The 18,831-nt window shown below is 48.0% G+C and overlaps 1 protein-coding gene across 2 annotated transcripts in view; it reads left to right on the top strand.

Moving 5' to 3' along the window:
- Positions 1-9,427, top strand: part of PEMT (phosphatidylethanolamine N-methyltransferase) — a 117,738-nt gene extending 108,311 nt beyond the window's left edge. For both annotated transcript variants that reach the window (XM_035131231.2, XM_035131229.2), the window contains exons 6-7: positions 3,402-3,476; positions 7,591-9,427. In XM_035131231.2, the coding sequence (XP_034987122.2) occupies positions 3,402-3,476; positions 7,591-7,642 (127 nt within the window). In that variant the 3' untranslated portion in view covers positions 7,643-9,427. The remainder of the gene's footprint in view (positions 1-3,401; positions 3,477-7,590) is intronic.
- Positions 9,428-18,831: the final 9,404 nt, after the last annotated feature.

Genomic DNA, 18,831 nt, shown 5'->3' on the forward strand with positions numbered 1-18,831 from the left:
TCTCGCCTGCCATCCTCCTTGCAGCAGCAGCAAAATTGTCAATCACCAAGCGCTACCTAGATACTTCTTTTGGTCATTCTCATTCATTTGTCCTCTCCGCTGTGACCCATTTCTGAAGTGGCTAACTCAGCTCGATCTGGGGAGAGGGGAGAGGAACTTGATCAGGGCTTTCATCAGAACAAAACAATCCTCTAAGTGGGCTTAGATACAAGCTCTGTCCTCTACAGGCCCCTAATTGATCAAAGGAAGACACACGTCACGTCGAGACAAATCCTTCGCTGGCCAATGAGGAAACGCTTTCTCCAAAACCCCGGCAGAGAAGCGGCCGGCTTTCAGAGGATGCTAACTTAACATCAAGTCAGGCTACGTGCCCATTGAGCCAGGGGTTGCCAGCTCTTTTTAGAATTGGATTTCTGGAGCTAGTGCTGTGGGTGACACCTCCCCTGTCACTTCGCCCGCCCGCCCCCTGCCCCCCCAGCATCAGACACGCTGTCCACACAGAGAGAGAAAGGTCAAATTCACACCATACATTTAAAGCTCTGTGGTCCCTCCTCTTCTTCTTCTTCTTCAAAATAATTTTAATTGATTTTACAAGTGCAAAGTTATAACCATATTTAGAGATTTCTCTGAATCTCGATATTTCCCACCATCCCCTCCATGGGTCCTATTGTCCACCTTTTCAACTGCATAGTATTTCATAATCCATATTATAAATCTCCCTGTCTCATCCATGCTATTTGCTACATTACAAGTGTTATTAAAATCCTGCTAATGTTTTCATAGAATCATAGAGTTGGAAGAGACCACAAGGGCCATCCAGTCCAACCCCCTGCCAAGCAGGAAACACCATCAAAGCATTCTTGACATATGGCTGTCAAGCCTCTGCTTAAAGACCTCCAGAGAAGGAGACTCCACCACACTCCTTAGCAGCAATTTCCACTGTCGAACAGCTCTTACTGTCAGGAAGTTCTTCCTAATGTTTAGGTGGAATCTTCTTTCTTGTAGTTTGAATCCATTGCTCCGTGTCCACTTCTCTGGAGCAGCAGAAAACAACCTTTCTCCCTCCTCCATATGACATCCTTTCATATATTTGAACATGGCTATCATATCACCCCTTAACCTTCTCTTCTCCAGGCTAAACATACCCAGCTCCCTAAGCCGTTCCTCATAAGGCATCGTTTCCAGGCCTTTGACCATTTTGGTTGCCCTCTTCTGGACACGTTCCAGCTCGTCAGTATCCTTCTTGAACTGTGGTGCCCAGAACTGGACACAGTACTCCATGTGAGGTCTGACCAGAGCAGAATACAGTGGTACTATTACTTCCCTAGATCTAGATGCTATACTCTTATTTTCATCTGATTACAGTGGTCTCTCTCCCACCCCCAATCTTTATTAAAGTTTTTGTCTTCTTGGTTCCTGAGCTTCCCGGTCAGTTTTGCCATTTTGGCTTATTCTGGGCATAGGCAAACTCGGCCCTCCAGATTTTTTGGGTACTACAACTCCTATCATCCCTGGCAACTAGTCCTGTTAGTTAGGGATGATGGGAGTTGTAGTCCCAAAACATATGGAGAGCCGAGTTTGCCTATGCCTGGCATATTCCAACCGCCTGACTTGCCATTCCTCTCTGATCACTGCGATACCACTTTAAACCAGTTAAGAAAGGTGAAAGGTATGGGACGCAGAAGGTTAGAAGGCTCAGGGGCTCAGGTGGTGGGGAAATGATGAGTGGTCAGAGGGAGAAGGTGAGAGGGAGGGGTCAGAAGCTGAAGAGGTCACAGGGCTTAGTGAGCAGGAGGAGTCTGTGGCAGAGAGAAGTCCAGTATCGGAGGAAGAAGCTGAAGCAGGAGAGGAGGGAGGCCAAGAGACAGAGATTAGTCTGGATGGTGAAGAAGTCAGGGTGTCTCCCCATCCTGCTGCAACAAGATTCCCTCTCCAACTTGTCTCCCAGAACCAGAAGAGGCATGAAACAGGTGGAGAGATTGGCAAAGTGCAGACACAGTCTCTGATTGGTAAAAGCCCTGGAGAGGAGGGGACTATGGGGAGACAGCTATGGGGAGGCATCGGCCCAGTAGACCTGAAGGAGCATCTCCACCTCCATTGTTCTGCCCGGACACTGAGGTCCAGCCCTGAGGGCCTTCTGGTGGTTCCCTTACTGCGAGAAACGAAGTTACAGGGAACCAGGCAGAGGGCCTTCTCGGTAGTGGCGCCCGCCCTGTGGAATGCCCTCCCATCAGATGTCAAGGAAATAAACAACTATCTGACTTTTAGAAGACACCTGAAAGAAGTTTTTAATGTCTGATGTTTTACTGTATTTTTAATATTTTGTTGGAGGCTGCCCAGAGTACCTGGGGAAACCCAGCCAGATGGGCGGGGTATAAATTATTGTTGTTGTTGTTGTTGTTATTTCAGCCTCAGCAACTGATCTGTGAGGCAAGACCTACTGGGGATGAACTGCTGTGCTCCTTAGGCCTGACACTCAACCCAGTCTGAGGGGGCCATGCATTTGCTAATAAAGAGTTAACTCCAACTTGCACAGTGTGATTTACTGCCTGCTCATGCCTGATGGAGAACCACAAATGAACGGCACCTTAAGTCGTCGTCCCCATAAGTGTCCCTAGGGTGGATTACAACATGATAAAGGTTACAAAGTTAAAATAAATTAAAAGCATTCGGATTCAGAAGAACAGGGCGGATCGTAAAACACACTTTAATTATTACATGTCATTTTAATGATTTTTTGGGTACTATTTTTATGCTGTTGTATTGTACGTATAGTTACACACCTCCTTATTATATTCTAAGAGTTGGCGGTATTTACGTAAATACTTTTATAAATAAATATGGGGGCAGATCTAACTTGAGTCTTCTTTTCGGATCTAGGCAGCAAATTCACGTCGGCAGTTTTGAGTCGCTCTTTTACCTCCTTCCTTCCTTTCAACCTCCTTGGCCTACATTTCTGAGCTGGGGGTCGGGAGTCGTTCCTCATCCGATTCTTCTGACTCCTTTCCGTGGGCTTATATAACCACTTTAAGCACCCTCCCTAATCTCAGGAGTTAGCCTCATCTTTCCATCTCCCAAAAAGCAAATTCTCATTGTTTAACTTAGCAAGAGGGAAGGGACCCAATTAGGTCAAGAGGCAGTTTTCGCCAAGGAGAGATTGGCCGTTTTTATTTTTTCCCCAACGGCCTTATTAGGTGGACGGAGTGGGGAGGTGGGGGAGAGTTTGCCACCCGATTGCAGAGCTGAAACTTTGGGCGTCCTCCTTCGGAGGGCGAGCGCAACAGCTTCCCAGCCCACTGACTCAACTGCATCTTACATAAGGCCGTTCTAGAATATTGGCAGTCAGAAACCACTTACCTCTTTCTCACCTCTTTGTCTTCTTCCGCCTTTTCAAAACTCAGGCATGCAAGCCCAGCTGGTCTCATCCTGACGGCCGTGGTGGCGCTGTGCTACACAATTGCTTTGCGGTACGAAGGGTGAGTCTCTTTGGCGCTTGCTGAACGAAATAACCAGAAGCAATTTCATTTCAGAGAATTGTGTAGAGGGAAGAGACTCTCTCTCCCCGGCCCCTCCGCCAGTTAACTTACCCTCTGTGTGTGTGTGATTTATCCCCTTTTCAATATGAAACCGCTTTGCACTGAGTCAGACGAAGGATCCCACAAGCTCGAAATGTATTGACCAATTTGCTTACAGCATCCATTCCCCCACCTTTTCCTCCAAGGAGATCGAGGGAGTGAAGGTAGCTCTCCTCCGCCCTGTTTCATCCCAGTGAGGTAGGCTAGGCTGAGAGGCAGTCACTTGCCCAAGGTCGCACAGCAAGCTTCATGGCCGAGCTGGAATTTGAACCTAGTCTGACACTCTTAAACCAGTGTTTCTCAAGCTTGGGTCTCCTCCAGCTGTTGTTGGACTACAATTCCCATCATCCCTGACCGCTGGTCCAGCTAGCTAGGGATGATTGGGGATGCAGTCCAAAAACAGCTGAAGACCCAAGTTGGAGAAACACTTCTCTAACCACAGATTAGACAACTGGGCCAAAGCAAACAAGATGAATTTTAACAAGGAGAAATGTAAAGTACTACACTTGGGCAAAAAAAATGAAATGCACAAATACAGGATGGGAGACACCTGGCTTCAGAGCAGTACATGTGAAAAGGATCTAGGAGTCTTGGTAGACCACAAACTTGACATGAGTCAGCAGTGTGATGCAGCAGCTAAAAAAGCCAATGCAATTCTGGGCTGCATCAATAGGAGTATAGCATCTAGATCTAGGGAAGTAATAGTACCACTGTATTCTGCTCTGGTCAGACCTCACATGGAGTACTGTGTCCAGTTCTGGGCACCACAGTTCAAGAAGGATACTGACAAGCTGGAACGTGTCCAGAAGAGGGCAACCAAAATGGTCAAAGGCCTTGAAACAATACCTTATGAGGAACGGCTTAGGGAGCTGGGTATGTTTAGCCTGGAGAATAGAAGGTTAAGAGGTGATATGATAGCCATCTTCAAATATATAAAAGGATGTCGTATAGAGGAGGGAGAAAGGTTGTTTTCTGCTGCTCCAGAGAAGCGGACACGGAGCAATGGATTCAAACTACAAGAAAGAAGATTCCACCTAAACATTAGGAAGAACTTCCTGACAGTAAGAGCTGTTCGACAGTGGAAATTGCTGCTAAGGAGTGTGGTGGAGTCTCCTTCTTTGGAGGTCTTTAAGCGGAGGCTTGACAGGCATATGTCAAGAATGCTTTGATGGTGTTTCCTGCTTGGCAGGGGGTTGGACTGGATGGCCCTTGTGGTCTCTTCCAACTCTGTGATTCTATGATCTCCCATCAGCCCCAGCCAGAGTTGCCACTAGCAAAGGGTGATGGGGGTTGTAGTCCAGCAGCATTTGTAGAGATACCCCCTACCTAAGTAAAACCAAAGGCTTCAAGGGAGAAGCAGCATTTGTGCTGGGGTTGGCCAGTGGGGTTCTGCCGGTGTCTTGAGAAGACCTTCCAGGCATTAGGGGCAGGAAGGGAGTCATTTAGATAACATTATTATTATTATTATTATTATTATTATTATTATTATTGCCCCGCCCATCTGGCCAGGTCTCCCCAGCCACTCTGGGCAGCTCCCAACAGAATATTAAAAACATGATAAAACATCAAACATTAAAAACTTCCCTGAAGGGCTGCCTTCAGATGTCTTCTAAAAGTCAGATAGTTGTCGATTTCCTCGACAACTGACGGGAGGGCGTTCCACAGGGCGGGCGCCACTACCGAGAAGGCCCTCTGCCTGGTTCCCTGTAACCTCACTTCTCGCAGGGAGGGAACCTCGGAGCTGGACCTCCGTGTCCGGGGAGAACGATGGGGGTGGAGATGCTCCTTCAGGTATACAGGGCCAAGGCCATTTAAAGCTTTAAAGGTCAGCACCAACACTTTGAATTGTGCTCGGAAACGTACTGGGAGCCAATGTAGGTCTTTCAGGACCGGTGTTATATGGTCTCGGCAGCCGCTCCCAGTCACCTGTCTAGCTGCTGCATTCTGCCAGATAGTCAGACACGGGAGACCTGTGGCCTCCTGATGATTCTGAATCCCAGTTGCTGGAAGCTACAGGAGGGGAGAGTGCTGTTGTGCTCAAGTCTTGCGTGTAAATTTCCCACAGGCTTCCAGTTGGCCACTGTGAGATCAGGATGCTGAAATGGACATGCCATTGGCCCGATCCAGCTGGCTTTTCTTACAGCTTTTGCTCTGAACCAGCAAAGAACTTTCTGCCAATACCCGACCCGATTAAACGGCTGGCCTTCCAAACCGGCAGGAAACCTTTTGTACTCCTCCAGTTCCCATGCATGGTTCTCTCTCTCTCGAACCCACACACTCATTGAAAAAGCGTCTCCTGCTGCATTAATTATACGCTGGCAGCTCCCGATATATTTCCAGTTCATTCATTCAAATGTGATCTGCGAAAGGAAGGGGGAGGTCTAACTCTGCTTCCTTTCGGGCTCAAGGAGAAACCCCTAGGTGGTGACAAGAAGTGGAGTTTAATTGCCTGTTAGCAAAATGCCTTTTATTTAGATGTGAGGAGACAACATCCCCTGGCCTGGGGGAAGAGGGATGTGGTACCCTCTCCCGCAACATTCTTGTCACCCCCATTCAATTTACTATGAAACCGTGGACTATGGAACTCACTGCCACAGGAGCCAGCGATGCCAACCAATTCAGATAGCTCTGAAAGAGGGCTGGGCAATTTCACGAAAGCTACCAGTCGCTTACTGACCATGATGGCTGTGCTGTGCCACCACAGTTGGAGGCAGTTAAGGATTCTGAATACCAGTCGCAGGAGGGGAGAACACCCTTTTTGTTCGAATCCTGCTTTCTGGTTTCCCATGATAGGCATCCAGTTGGCCAGTGTGAGAACAGGATGCCAGGCTAGGTAGGCCATTGGCTTGATCCAACAGGACCTTCTCTTACGTTCTTATTTAAGTTTAGAAACAGAAAGCTGCTTTGTACCCAGTCACTCCATTGTGCCATATAACTCAGTGTTGTCTGCACGGACTGGCAGCAGCTCTCCAGGGACTCAGGTCTTGCTCTGCCCTACCTGGCAGAGACCTGGGCCTGAACTCGGGACCTTATTTGTGCAAAGGAGGTGCTCTGCTATTGAACCGCATCCCCTCCACAGGAGCCAATAACATCAAATCCACTCCTCTACACTCAGCTCCAGCCTGGGTTCCATCTGTTGGTCATGCTAAGCTGTGACACACAGAACTGACTTACTTAACAGTAGTCAGAGACCAGGCTTGTTGGGGAAAGGGGCAAAGGTCGGGGGGCAGAGGGCATGCTACGCATTTGCTCATTCTGCCACCCCAGCCTTTTAACTCCTTATTCGGCCTGCATGTATAGGCAAGGCTTTTTGCTTCTGTTTTGGCATTAAAGGTAAAGGGACCCCTGACCATTAGATCCAGTCGTGACCGACTCTGGGGTTGCACGCTCATCTCGCATTATTGGCCGAGGGAGCCGGCGTACAGCTTCCAGGTCATGTGGCCAGCATGACAAAGCCGCTTCTGGAAAACCAGAGCAGCACATGGAAACGCCGTTTACCTTCCCGCTGTAGCGGTTCCTATTCATCTACTTGCATTTTGATGTAGTTTCGAACTGCTAGGTTGGCAGGAGCTGGGACCGAGCAACGGGAGCTCACCCCGTCACAGGGATTCAAACCGCTGACCTTCTGATCAGCAAGCCCTAGGCTCAGTGGTTTAACCACAGCGCCACCTGGGTCCCTAATTGTTTTGGCATTAGGGGCATATAAACACGGCTTCCCCTGGGAACTGTAGTTTACCTCTTACGAAGCTACAAGTCCCAGCACCCTCCCCCCTGGTTTCCATCTGCAATCTTAACAGAAAAAGGGGATACAAACTAAATACAATTAATAACAATAGTTTCTAGCACCCCTAAACTACAGTTCCCATGATTCTTTGGGGGAAGCCATGTGCGCTTTAAATGTGCGGGTTTGGCGCAGGAAGAGACGGGGGCAACGGGGTCACCTCATGTTAATCAGCTCCTTCTTCTTCTTGTCTCCCTGTCAAACTTGTATGCCACTTCCGATTCCCTCTGCCAGGCCTTTCACAGAAGAAATCTATCGCCAGAAAGCAGCCAGAAAGAGCAAATAGGTCACAGAAGCCTGAGAAGAATGGCTTGGTTTGGAAGCTGGAAGCCAGAATGCCGCCGCCGCCACCACTAGCTAATGGGGGCAGGATAATTTGACAGGGTGTGAAAAGTACAGCTTTCCACGAACTCTTCAGAAGCCTCCTTTCGAGATGGAGTTGGGAGGGAGTGGTGATGGAAGGACTCCCCCTCTCCCCCCCCTCAATCCTTCACAAAGCCTCTCACCAACCCCAGGCGGGGAGGGGGCTTTTGACGAAGACCCTTGCCCCACCCCTGCCTTTCAGCAGCTTCCATTAACTGTGCCAAGTCTAAATGTGTTGATTATATACTTGAGAGCGTCGAGAAAAGTGGAACAGGCAGGAGGCCTGATTATTTTATGTAACCCCACCCCCCCAAAAAATATGATTAATGTACATTCCTCTTTGGGGTGGGGGGGACAGAAAAGCCATAATTGCACAGGCCCGTTGAACGCGCATGAGAGCTTTGCCCCTGCAAGCATGTAGGAGATGGCGCTAACCGTTTGGAAAAGGAAGCGAGGTTTGGAGCTTGTTCCCTGCGCGGGAATGCCCAGTGCCGCAACTTCTCATGTCCATGCAACCGTTTCGAGGTTATTCTTCTGCTACCCCCCCTTCTCGTGGAGCTTTTCAGCCACAGCATCTCACTCGGAAGCTCGGCAGGTGCCGGAAGGTGTTTTTTCGTGGGGCGTCCCAGAGCTTGCAGCTGAACCGAGTGTCCAGCCACACCCAGATCAAACCCCTCTGGGGATGCCAAAGGGCCTGGGGGAGCCACAATATGACGATTTCCACAATTCAAGTAACATGACATAAGAGTCAGAAATCTTCTCTGAACACTTGCCCAGAATACAAAGCCGATTGCCCCTTGGTTTGGGAAAAGTTGAAATGTATTTCAGGACATTTACCGCAGCTGAGGTCACATCGATGACGGCATGCTCAAACCGGTTTCCTGCAAAGGTGTATCCCTCCTCTCTGCCTGTCAAACACCACTGCCCATATTTTCAGGCCAGGCCGAAAAGATGAGAGATCATCTTTTGGAGATCAAGGGATGGAAAAGCTATCAGGTGTCCTTAGCAATATGAGGAATTTGGTGCCTTTTTTGTTGTTGTGTGTACAGTTGGTGCTATAAATTCCTTTCCCTTCTTTTCTCTCCTTACTGGTGTTCATTTATGGTCCTACCACTTTCCACCAGCCTGCCATGAAAATACATGCCTCCACCGCGCTCCCATTGTTTCCAAGATCTCCCAGACAATCCCCAGTATCGGCTTCTGGGGCTTATCCAAATAACTCCTTCCACTGTTGCCCTAACCTTCTGTGCCCCATACATTTTACCTTTCTGACCTAGCTCCAGTCATCCGAACTATACTCACTAAATACCAAAAGGAGACAGGAGCGCAGGAGGCTGCCTTATACAGAGTCAGGCCAGTGGTCCATCTTGCTCAGCACTGTTTGCACTGACTGGCAGCAGCTTTCTAGGGCTTCAGGAAAGAGTCTGTTCCAACACTACCAGGAGTTGCCAGGAATTGAACCTGGGACGTTCTGTCAGATGCTGTATGCAATGGCACAAAGGCCCTCTCGCTCTCACTGTGCCATGGCTCTTGTTTCCCTTTCCCTCGGGTGAAATCCCCAACGGAGAATGGGTTTTCCTTTTGGGTAAACAGGTTGCAAACAAACTTTATTATAACAGGTGTAAACAAGGAGTTTTGGTTCTTCTTCTTCCACAGACATATAACAAACAGTGTTGTTGCTTTTTATTAAAATGTATACTGTCTTATATGCCTGTTGTCTTTGTCCATGGAGTTTTCTTGGCAGGGATACTGGAGTGGCTTGCCAGTTCCTTCTCCAGGTGGATCACGTTTAGTCAAAACTCTCCACTATGACCTGTCCATCTTGGGTGGCCCTGCATGGCATAGCTCATAGCTTCTCTGAGTTATTCAAGCCCCTTTGCCACAATAAGGCATTGATCCATGAAGGGGTTCTCGAAGCTACGAACATGAGTTTGACCAAACTGCGGGAGGCAGTGCAAGACAGGAGTGCCTGGCGTGCTACGGTCCATGGGGTCATGAAGAGTCGGACACGACTAAACGACTAAACAACAATACTGTCTTAAATTATAGGCTGTATGCTGTTCAGGCTTACGGTTACTTCCTTTTACACGTCTTCCATAGATCAGGAACTGTTGCTAGTTAACTGTTTGCTGGCAAGGGGGAAAAACACTCAGTAACTCAACCTGCTCAGTAAACAAACTTTCCCGTCACACTGGACCCTTGAGCTCTGGCCCTTCTCCATATTATATTAAGCAAGCTATAGCATGGAAGCCCATGTCAAATTTGGGCTTTATATCTTGGTAGCATTACCCTGTTTTTCCCCGCTTTGTCCACAGCAGTTGGACCTCAAGGTGCTGAGTGCTAAATTCCCCCTGTTTGAAAAAAATAAAATACAGAAGTCCAGGGACTGTGTGTGTGTTCCTTGTTCTGCCAGACGCATTGTATGCTACGTTCCCCATTGCTTTTTGATCACCCTTGTTCACGACTTCTTTAAAAGGACATTGTATTTAGATATTCCCCCACACACACAGCCTCTCAACTTGCTTCTTGTCGGCGAGGGGGCACTAGTCTCCCTAACAACTGAGAAGGCAAAGATGCATTGCATTATTCAGACAGGGTATGTCCGGTTTCACCGGTTTGGCTTATAGTTTATGGGTCTAAATTAGCTCTCACTTGTCAAAGAGCAAATTGGGGGCTTTTCCAGAAGAAGGCAGCTGGTATGGTCCTGCACCTCCCTGCTAAAATCGCTGTCCTGGTACGGTTCTGCTTTTTAGTGTGAGCTGTTGGTGTTTGCAACCCTCAAGAGTTTGGCCCCTACTCTGATATCTTTAGAAATGTCGCCGAGTAAATAATGCTTCTAGTCCTCAACCATATATCTCTCTGTTTCCTGCTCTGACACCCTTAACGATACTTAATGGTGTGAGGCAGAGCCCCAAAGCCCACCCTCGCAACACCACAGTTACTGAATTTTATCTAGTTGGCTCGGGGGGGGGGGGACATGTCAAAATTGCACAGATGCTGCGATTGAGCCCATTGCGTGCTTCCCGGTGGGGGTTCCTACACCCATTCAACCTTGTTGCTGCTCAGCCCCACTCAACCTCTGTCCCACCAGCAGATTTCACCATGCAGAGCCCTCCCCCCCCCAATTTTGTTTGACACTAATGTCAACAGCTATTCCTTTATACTCTTCCCTTGCATAATCCATAAATCTGCTAAGCCAGCGATGAAAGGAGGTGTTAAACAACAACAGATTCCAGGTCTGTCCTGTTCTTTGCAGTCACAAGCTCGGGTTTTGCTGGTTGTCTCTTCTTACAAAACGAGAAGTTTAGAATATTGGTTCTGCTTGCAGCAAGTTTTGTTCTGCTTTTTTAGATTTAAAAACAACAACACAACACACCTGTTCCCAAGCTGCTACCTTTGGCTTCTTGGCAATGTTTGTTGCAGAAGATTAAACGCCTTTTGCTCCCCATTTCTAAAGAAACTGATCGCTCGGGAAATTTCAAAGAATCAGGGCAGATCTGTCTGGCAACGTCTCCGAAGCCACCACAAGGGTTGCAGTCCAGTTGAACCCAGGGAGAGGCACACCGTCTGTCAATCAGCTCATCACATTGACAGCAGGCCTTCTCCGAGGTGGCTGCAACCTCAAGCAGTTGCTCTCAGTGCAAGGCATTTTGCCACCCGAGGCAGAGGTGGCATCTTTTCCCAATTCCACTTACAGAGTCCAACCACACTGGCAAATTAATCTTCCTTCGACGTTGATGATGAGGTAGCAATCTCCACCACACCTGAGACAGCAGGACAGGCTGCGAGAGGCCATATGGGAACAGACAGCAATGTATGGTAGGTGCTCAGAAGGAGTATAGGTTGGGACTGGAATTGCTGTCCCCGGGTATCCGCCGCCTGAGGCAGCTGCCTTGCGCTGCCTAATGGTGGGGCCGGCCTTGCTCAGGAATCCACATGCAATCTTGGAGGCATGACGACAGGAGGAGGGTCAGCAATTGCTAGGTGGGTGAATCTGGCAATTTCAGGTTCTAACAAGTCTTAAGTTCAGTACTCCACGTTTTCCAAATAAAATTGGGTTGGTTTCAACTGAGCCCTGCTGAAAGTATTAATAGTATTTTTTTTTATTAAATGGATTTTGTTTTTCAAATTACAGTTTTACAATCACATTTCCAACATACAACATAAAGACAAGATTCCATGGAATCTCCTGGACTTCCCTCCTGCCCTTTATGGGGCCTATTGTTAATCATTTCCTCCTGCATCTTTTATAATCAAATCTTTTACCTCTCCATTTTGTCCAAAATTCACCATTAAACTACAAGTGTTATTCCAATCCTACCCTGTTTCTCCTAAAATAAGACATACCCATAAAATAAGCCATAGCAGGATTTCTAAGCATTTGCGCAATATAAGCCATACCCCGAAAATAAGACATAGTGATAGGAGCAGTTCTGGAGGGCCCCAAGGAAGAGGCGAGGCTGGACGCGTAATAAAAAATAAGACATCCCCTGAAAATAAGCCACTGTGGGGTTTTTTTTAAAGGAAAAATAAATATAAGACGGTGTCTTATTTTCGGAGAAACATGGCACTAACAGTGTTACATGTTTACAATGCTTTTTAAGATAAATTATAATTTTTGCCCATTCTTTATTAAAATTTTGGTCTTCCTGATTTCTGTTTCTTTCGGTCATTTTTGCCAGTTCAGCATAATCCATCAACTTAATCTGCCATTCCTCTCTGGTTGGGACTCAAAGTATTGATAGTATTAAACCTAAATCAGTCATCAAAGAATCGTAGAGCTGGAAGGGACCCTAAGGATCATCTAGTCTAGACCCTAAGGATCATCTAGTCTAGAGATTAGAAAAGAAGATCAAGTATTGTTTATGTATGCGACAACCGCGGCTAGGACATTGTTAGCCCAAAAATAGAAATTACAGGAATTACCAACAATTGAGGAGTGGCAGATAAAAATGATGGACTATGCTGAACTTGCTAGACTGACTTGCAAGATCCAAGGGGAGACAAGGTTTCAAAAGGACTGGAGTAAATATGTGGATTATATGGAGAAAAACTGTAGATCTTTAAAAACTCTTGCAGGACTGAAATAAATCCTACGAATTGACTAAAAAGTTTTAAAAGGAACTGCAAAAAATGGAGTCAATAAGAAACCCGCATGAAGGGAGGGGGGGAAGTCATCGCTCGGCAGAGCAAGACATAAGATGAAAGCATAAGATGTTTTGTATAAAAGATTTTTTTTATTTTAATTTGTTAAATTTGGAAAATTGAATAAAATTTATTTTTTTTTTAAAAAAAGGATCATCTAGTCCAACCCCCTGCAATGCAGGAATACACAACTGGCCCACACAGGGATCGAACCTGCAACCTTGGCATTATCACCATTATGCTCTAACTAACTGAGCTATCCAGGCTCTAGGATTGTTGTCTTCATGCCCAGTTCTTTGGCTTCCTGGAGCCACCTGGCCACTACTGCATGCTGGACCAGATGGAGTTTTTTTCTATTTGATTCAGCAGGGGTCTTCATAAAAATAACATACCAGTTTAATAATAATAATCCTATATAATAAAGTGCAAGTGTCTCTGCGTCCAGTATTCCCTGTGTCCTGTGTCCGCGCTACTGCGCATGTGCCCCACGGACACAGGGATTGGCCACAGAGACTTGGAACGCACACACGTGCGTGCTCTCCCCACCCCACTTACCGTTTCCCTGCGGCCGCCAACCGCCTCTCCCGGCCAGACTGAGCGTTGGCGGCGGGGGGGGGGGGAGATCATGCACGTGTGTGCATCCAGCAAGGACAGGTCCCGGGGTTCGGAGAAGTGCTGCGCAAGCGCTTCTCCAAACCCCGGGATGTCTCCTTCCTGTCGGCAGCTGGGGAAGAGGAAGGAAGGAGGAGAAAGGGCTGCTTTCTCTTCCTTCGTACCTATTCCCCTGCCACCGACAGGAAGGACTGGTCCCAAAGTTCGGAGAAGTGCTGCGCAAGTGCTTCTCCGAACCCCGGGATGTTCTAGCGCCCGTTTACTTAACGGGCTGAATTACACTAGTTATAATAATTATACCCCACCCATCTGGCAGGGTTTCCCCAGCCACTCTGGGTGGCTTCTAGCAAAATATTAAAATACAAGTTTCTAGACTTGAACCCTGGCTAAAAATTTCACCCAGCCCATCCAAGCCTTCCTTCAGCCTAAAGCTCTCACGATTTCACGAATCTTCCATCCCTAGCTTTCCCTTCTCAATTTCAAGCTTCTAATACCAGTGGAGCCATTTCCTTGAGCTTTGCAACCAATCCTTTGGGGACTTCGGTGTGGATCACAACGACACTTATGAATGGAGCGTTGATGGAGATCTCTGCTCTGTTGCTATTTATTCAAGGGATAATTATTTTGGACCGCTGCCTCATGGGTCGAGATTAATTGGGGCCGTGGTGGCTGGAGCCGGTTCATACCTGTCTCTGTTAATCACAAAGCAGAATCGCCACTCAACAGCAGAAGAGGCCTCCTCACCCATGCCCTGCTGCTCTGAGAAAATGAGGGTAAATAAAAGCATTTGTGGGGCAGGGGATAAGATACGATTATTATCTGGTTGCTTGGGGAATGCGCTTAGAGTGACAGGTGCACAGAGACTAAGCTTGCACCAAGAAGGAGCGTTTTTCAATCTGTTCTGAATTCTGCAGCAGGGACAGGGAGGAGCACGACCAACTTCATTTTGTTCCATGTGGATGAGGAAAAGCAACTTCAAATTATTAAAAGAAGAAGGAAGGGGGAGGGAAGATGGCATTTGAAAGGTTAAAAGGCGCCCCTGACCATCAGGTCCAGTCGTGTCCGACTCTGGGGTTGCGGTGCTCATCTCGCTCTATAGGCCGAGGGAGCCAGCGTTTGTCCGCAGACAGCTTCCGGGTCATGTGGCCAGCATGACAAAGCCGCTTCTGGCAAACCAGAGCAGCGCACGGAAACGCCGTTTACCTTCCCACCAGAGCGGTCCCTATTTATCTACTTGCACTTTGATGTGCTTTCGAACTGCTAGGTGGGCAGGAGATGGGACCAAACAATGGGAGCTCACCCCGTTGCAGGGATTCAAACCGCTGACCTTCTGATCAGCAAACCCTAGGCTCTGTGGTTTAACCCACAGCACCACCTGGGTCCCTTTGAAAGGTTAAGAGGGGAGAAATTCAATTCAGCTCACAGTTAAAGGATATAAATTTACATTATGTGAGAACTGAAAGGAAGACTTCCAAATTTGCACTTCTCAGGATTTTGCAGGGCGTTCTCCAGCCAATGCTCTCAATTTTCAGTGGCACCCTGTGTGATGCTAAAATTCGCCTCCCCCCCCACCTCTTGCACTTTGTTCCACAATGTTGTTGTGCAGCCGCATCGGTCGCGCAACCCTAAAACCGCCGCTGCTCCCATCCGCATCAGGCCAAGTAATACGTGCAAAAACTGTATATACTCGGGTATCATCTGGCCACAGACTCCCTGCCCTGGTGTAAAATACATGCAGATCTACCATTCAAACTGCCTCGAAGGTGCTCCCTCCCTTAGTTGAGCTCACAGCTTCCTGTGCCCGACACCTGCTAGAGTCACGTGCAGCAAAAGCGTTTGGTTTTCTCCAGTCAGGTGAGCAATATGCCATCATATTCTCAGATAGCAACAGCCCCTTTGGTGATGGGGAGGCTATCGTGTGCCATCTTAAACAAACACGCGAGGATCCACCTGCAGAGCTTTGTGGGATTAGAAGCAAAGGGGAAAGATTGCACAGCACACTCCTTGCAATGGAGTGGAAAGAGGTACATAAGGTGTCGGTGAAGAAGTGTGGAGGGCACTCTCTTCAGAGCGCTGGTCCATTGCAAAGCAGGTGCCTTTGGAAGCCTCAATGCTGGTGTTACAGTGATGGTGGTGGTGATATTATTGTTGTTGTTGTTGTTTAGTCGTGTCCGACTCTTCGTGACCCCATGGACCACAGCACGCCAGGCACTCCTGTCTTCCACTGCCTCCCGCAGTTTGGTCAAACTCATGTTCGTAGCTTCGAGAACACTGTCCAACCATCTCGTCCTCTGTCGTCCCCTTCTACATCAGGAATCTTTTCCAAAGATTCTTCTCTTCTCATGAGGTAGCCAAAGTATTGGAGCCTCAGCTTCACGATCTGTCCTTCCAGTGAGCACTCAGGGCTGATTTCCTTCAGAATGGATAGATTTGATCTTCTTGCAGTCCATGGGACTCTCAAGAGTCTCCTCCAGCACCATAATTCAAAAGCATCAATTCTTTGGCAATCAGCCTTCTTGATGGTCCAGCTCTCACTTCCATACATCACTACTGGGAAAACCATAGCTTTAACTATACGGACCTTTGTAGGCAAGGTGATGTCTCTGCTTTATTATTATTATTATTATTATTATTATTATTATTATTATTTATACCCTCTCTGGCTGGGTGACTCCCAACAGAATATTAAAAACATGATGAAACATCAAACATGAAAAACTTCCTTAAGCATGGCTGCCTTCAGATGTCCTCTAAAAGTCAGGTAGTTGCTTATTTTCTTGACATCCGATGGGAGGCAGTTCCACAGCGCAGGCGCCACTACCAAGAAGGCCCTCTGCCTGGTTCCCTGTAGCCTCACTTCTCGCAGTGAGGGAGTCCGGGCTGAAGGATGGGGGTGGAGACGCTCCTTCAGGTCTACTGGGCCAAGGCATCCCCTGTTCCAAGATATATATCCATCAAGTCCAGCATCCTGTTCTCACAGTGGCCAAACAGATGCAGATATTGGGGTGTCCGTAAGCAGGACCAGATAAGATAAGATATCTTTATTGTCATTGTCCCCTTGCGGGCACAACGAAATTACTCAGACCAGACAGAGACTAACAGCTCCCTCCCCTCCTGTCCTACATTGTACACTTTTTAAAAATAATAAGGGGTTTATAAATTATTACAAGGTCCTCCTCTGAGGGTCTTCTGCTGGTTCCATCACTGTGAGAAAGTTGCAGGAACTAGGCAGAGGGCCTTCTTGGTAGTGGCTCCCTCCCTGTGGAATGGCCTCCCTTCAGATGTCAAGGAGATAAAGAACTAAACAACTTTTGGATGACACCTGAAGGCAGTCCTGTAGCAGGAAGTTTTTAATGCTTGTTGTTTTACTGTGTTTTTATATATGCTGTAAGCCACCCAGAGTGGCTGAGGAAACCCAGTCAGATGGGTGGGGCATTATTATTACTGTATATTCCTGCGTATAAGACTACTTTTTAACCCAAAACCTTCTCAAAAGTCGGGGGTCGTCTTATACGCCGGGTTGTATTTCTTATACGGCGAGTATATCCCAAACCCTATATTTTAACTGGAAAAGTTGGGGGTTGTCTTATACGCCCAGTCGTCTTATACGCTGGAATATACGGAATATACGGTATTAGTAGTAGTAGTAGTAGTAATGTATTTTTTAATCCCACCTTTCAAATAAATTGAGATCCATGGCAGCTCGCAACTCTGTGTGTGTGTGATTAAAACAGTACAGTAGTACCTCAGTTGTCGAACGTAATCCATTCCGGAAGGCTCTTCGACTTCCGAAACGTTCGACAACCGAAGGCGGTTGGCAAAGTCAATGGAGAAAAAAAAAGGGGTGGGGAACACAGTGGAAGCCGTTTGACTTCCGAGGTGCGTTAGAAAACAGAAGCAATTACTTCCAGGTTTTCGGCCTTTGGGTTCTGAAACGTTCGGCTTCTGAGACGACCGAAAACTGAGGTGCCACTGTAGTTAAAATACAGCAAAACATATTTAGACCAGCAATTAAAATCCACTCTGCCCTGTTGAGGCAGCCCGACAGTCAACATCCCCTGCGCTTTAGTTTCCAAAGGCCTGCTGGCGGAAGAACGACAAGGAAGGAGCCCGTCTGTCCTCTCTTGGGAGGGAATCCCACCGTGCCTCTGATGTAGATGGGACCAAGAGAGAAAGTGCTCACCTGAGGATCATAGCACCTGGGCAGGTTCCTATAGAGAAGTTGCTCAGCCGAGGATCTGGGCCATCTTTCAGGTCGCCTTGGGCCCAAGCTTTAAGTCAATGAAAGAAGTGAGCTGAGCTTGGGGAGGAGGTCACCAAAACAACAATTTAAAAAGATGAAGCCTTGTTGATGTTATTGGAATATGATGCTGAGATGAGCCGGCCGACAGCACATGGCACGTGATGGAGCTAAGGCCGTGGGCTGGTACCCAGCCCTGTGGCTGAGTCTTCACATGGATCCAGATGGGTTTCTCTGGGCCTCTGCTTTTGTTCTGCGTTCCCCAGCGCCTTCCACCGGGGCCCGGCCTCTCCCTCCACTTGGTTACAAAGTGCTGCACTGGATGTTCCCAGCCGGGCCTCGGTTCGAATTATCGTCACCTAGTTAGCCAGCTGGGACGCCAGTCCTGCGGAACATTGTGTGTTTGAAGATTCCCCGCGGGAAGGGAGGGTAGGCGAAAGGCCAGGCGTTCATCTGCCTTTCTGGGGTGAGAAGCATTAGCATGTCCTGGCGCTGTACTCAGCGAGACAGCACCATTCTCACACCTCGGGCGGGCTTTAAAAGAGGCCGGGATTAGGAAGAAAATGTCAAGGGTAACCGGAGACAGCCCCCACCCCCCTGCACACATTGCCGCGAAATATAGGCCAGTTCAGGAGCAAAGACACCCCTCCCATTGAGGGCTGAGTGGAGAAGCCAGCAGCTGTTCCCCATCCTAAATCTTGGCACTGTTCCATGTATACTGCTCCGTGTACAGTACACTTGTTCCTGCCGGCCATGATCTGCCACACAGAAAATGTCTCCGTGCTAGGCCTTGTGCTGGCCTGAACAGGGGCGTCCCTACTGTTTGGCAAAGTGGGGTGGGTGCCTTAGATAGGGTCGCCGGATGGCACCGTCCCTGACTCCAGGGCTGGCCTGAAGTTTCTGGATTTGCCTGGCTGCTCCCAGGAGGCATCCTATAATGGGGAAATTGCGTGCAAAAAATAATGTGTTGTGCAGAATTCAATACAATTGTTGTTGTTTAGTCGTGTCCGACTCTTCGTGACCCCATGGACCAGAGCACGCCAAGCACTCCTGTCTTCCACTGCCTCCCGCAGTTTGGTCAAACTCATGTTCGTAGCTTCGAGAACACTGTCCAA

The sequence above is a fragment of the Zootoca vivipara genome, chromosome 14 (assembly GCF_963506605.1).
Source record: "Zootoca vivipara chromosome 14, rZooViv1.1, whole genome shotgun sequence".
In the NCBI taxonomy this organism is placed as follows: Eukaryota; Metazoa; Chordata; class Lepidosauria; order Squamata; family Lacertidae; genus Zootoca; species Zootoca vivipara.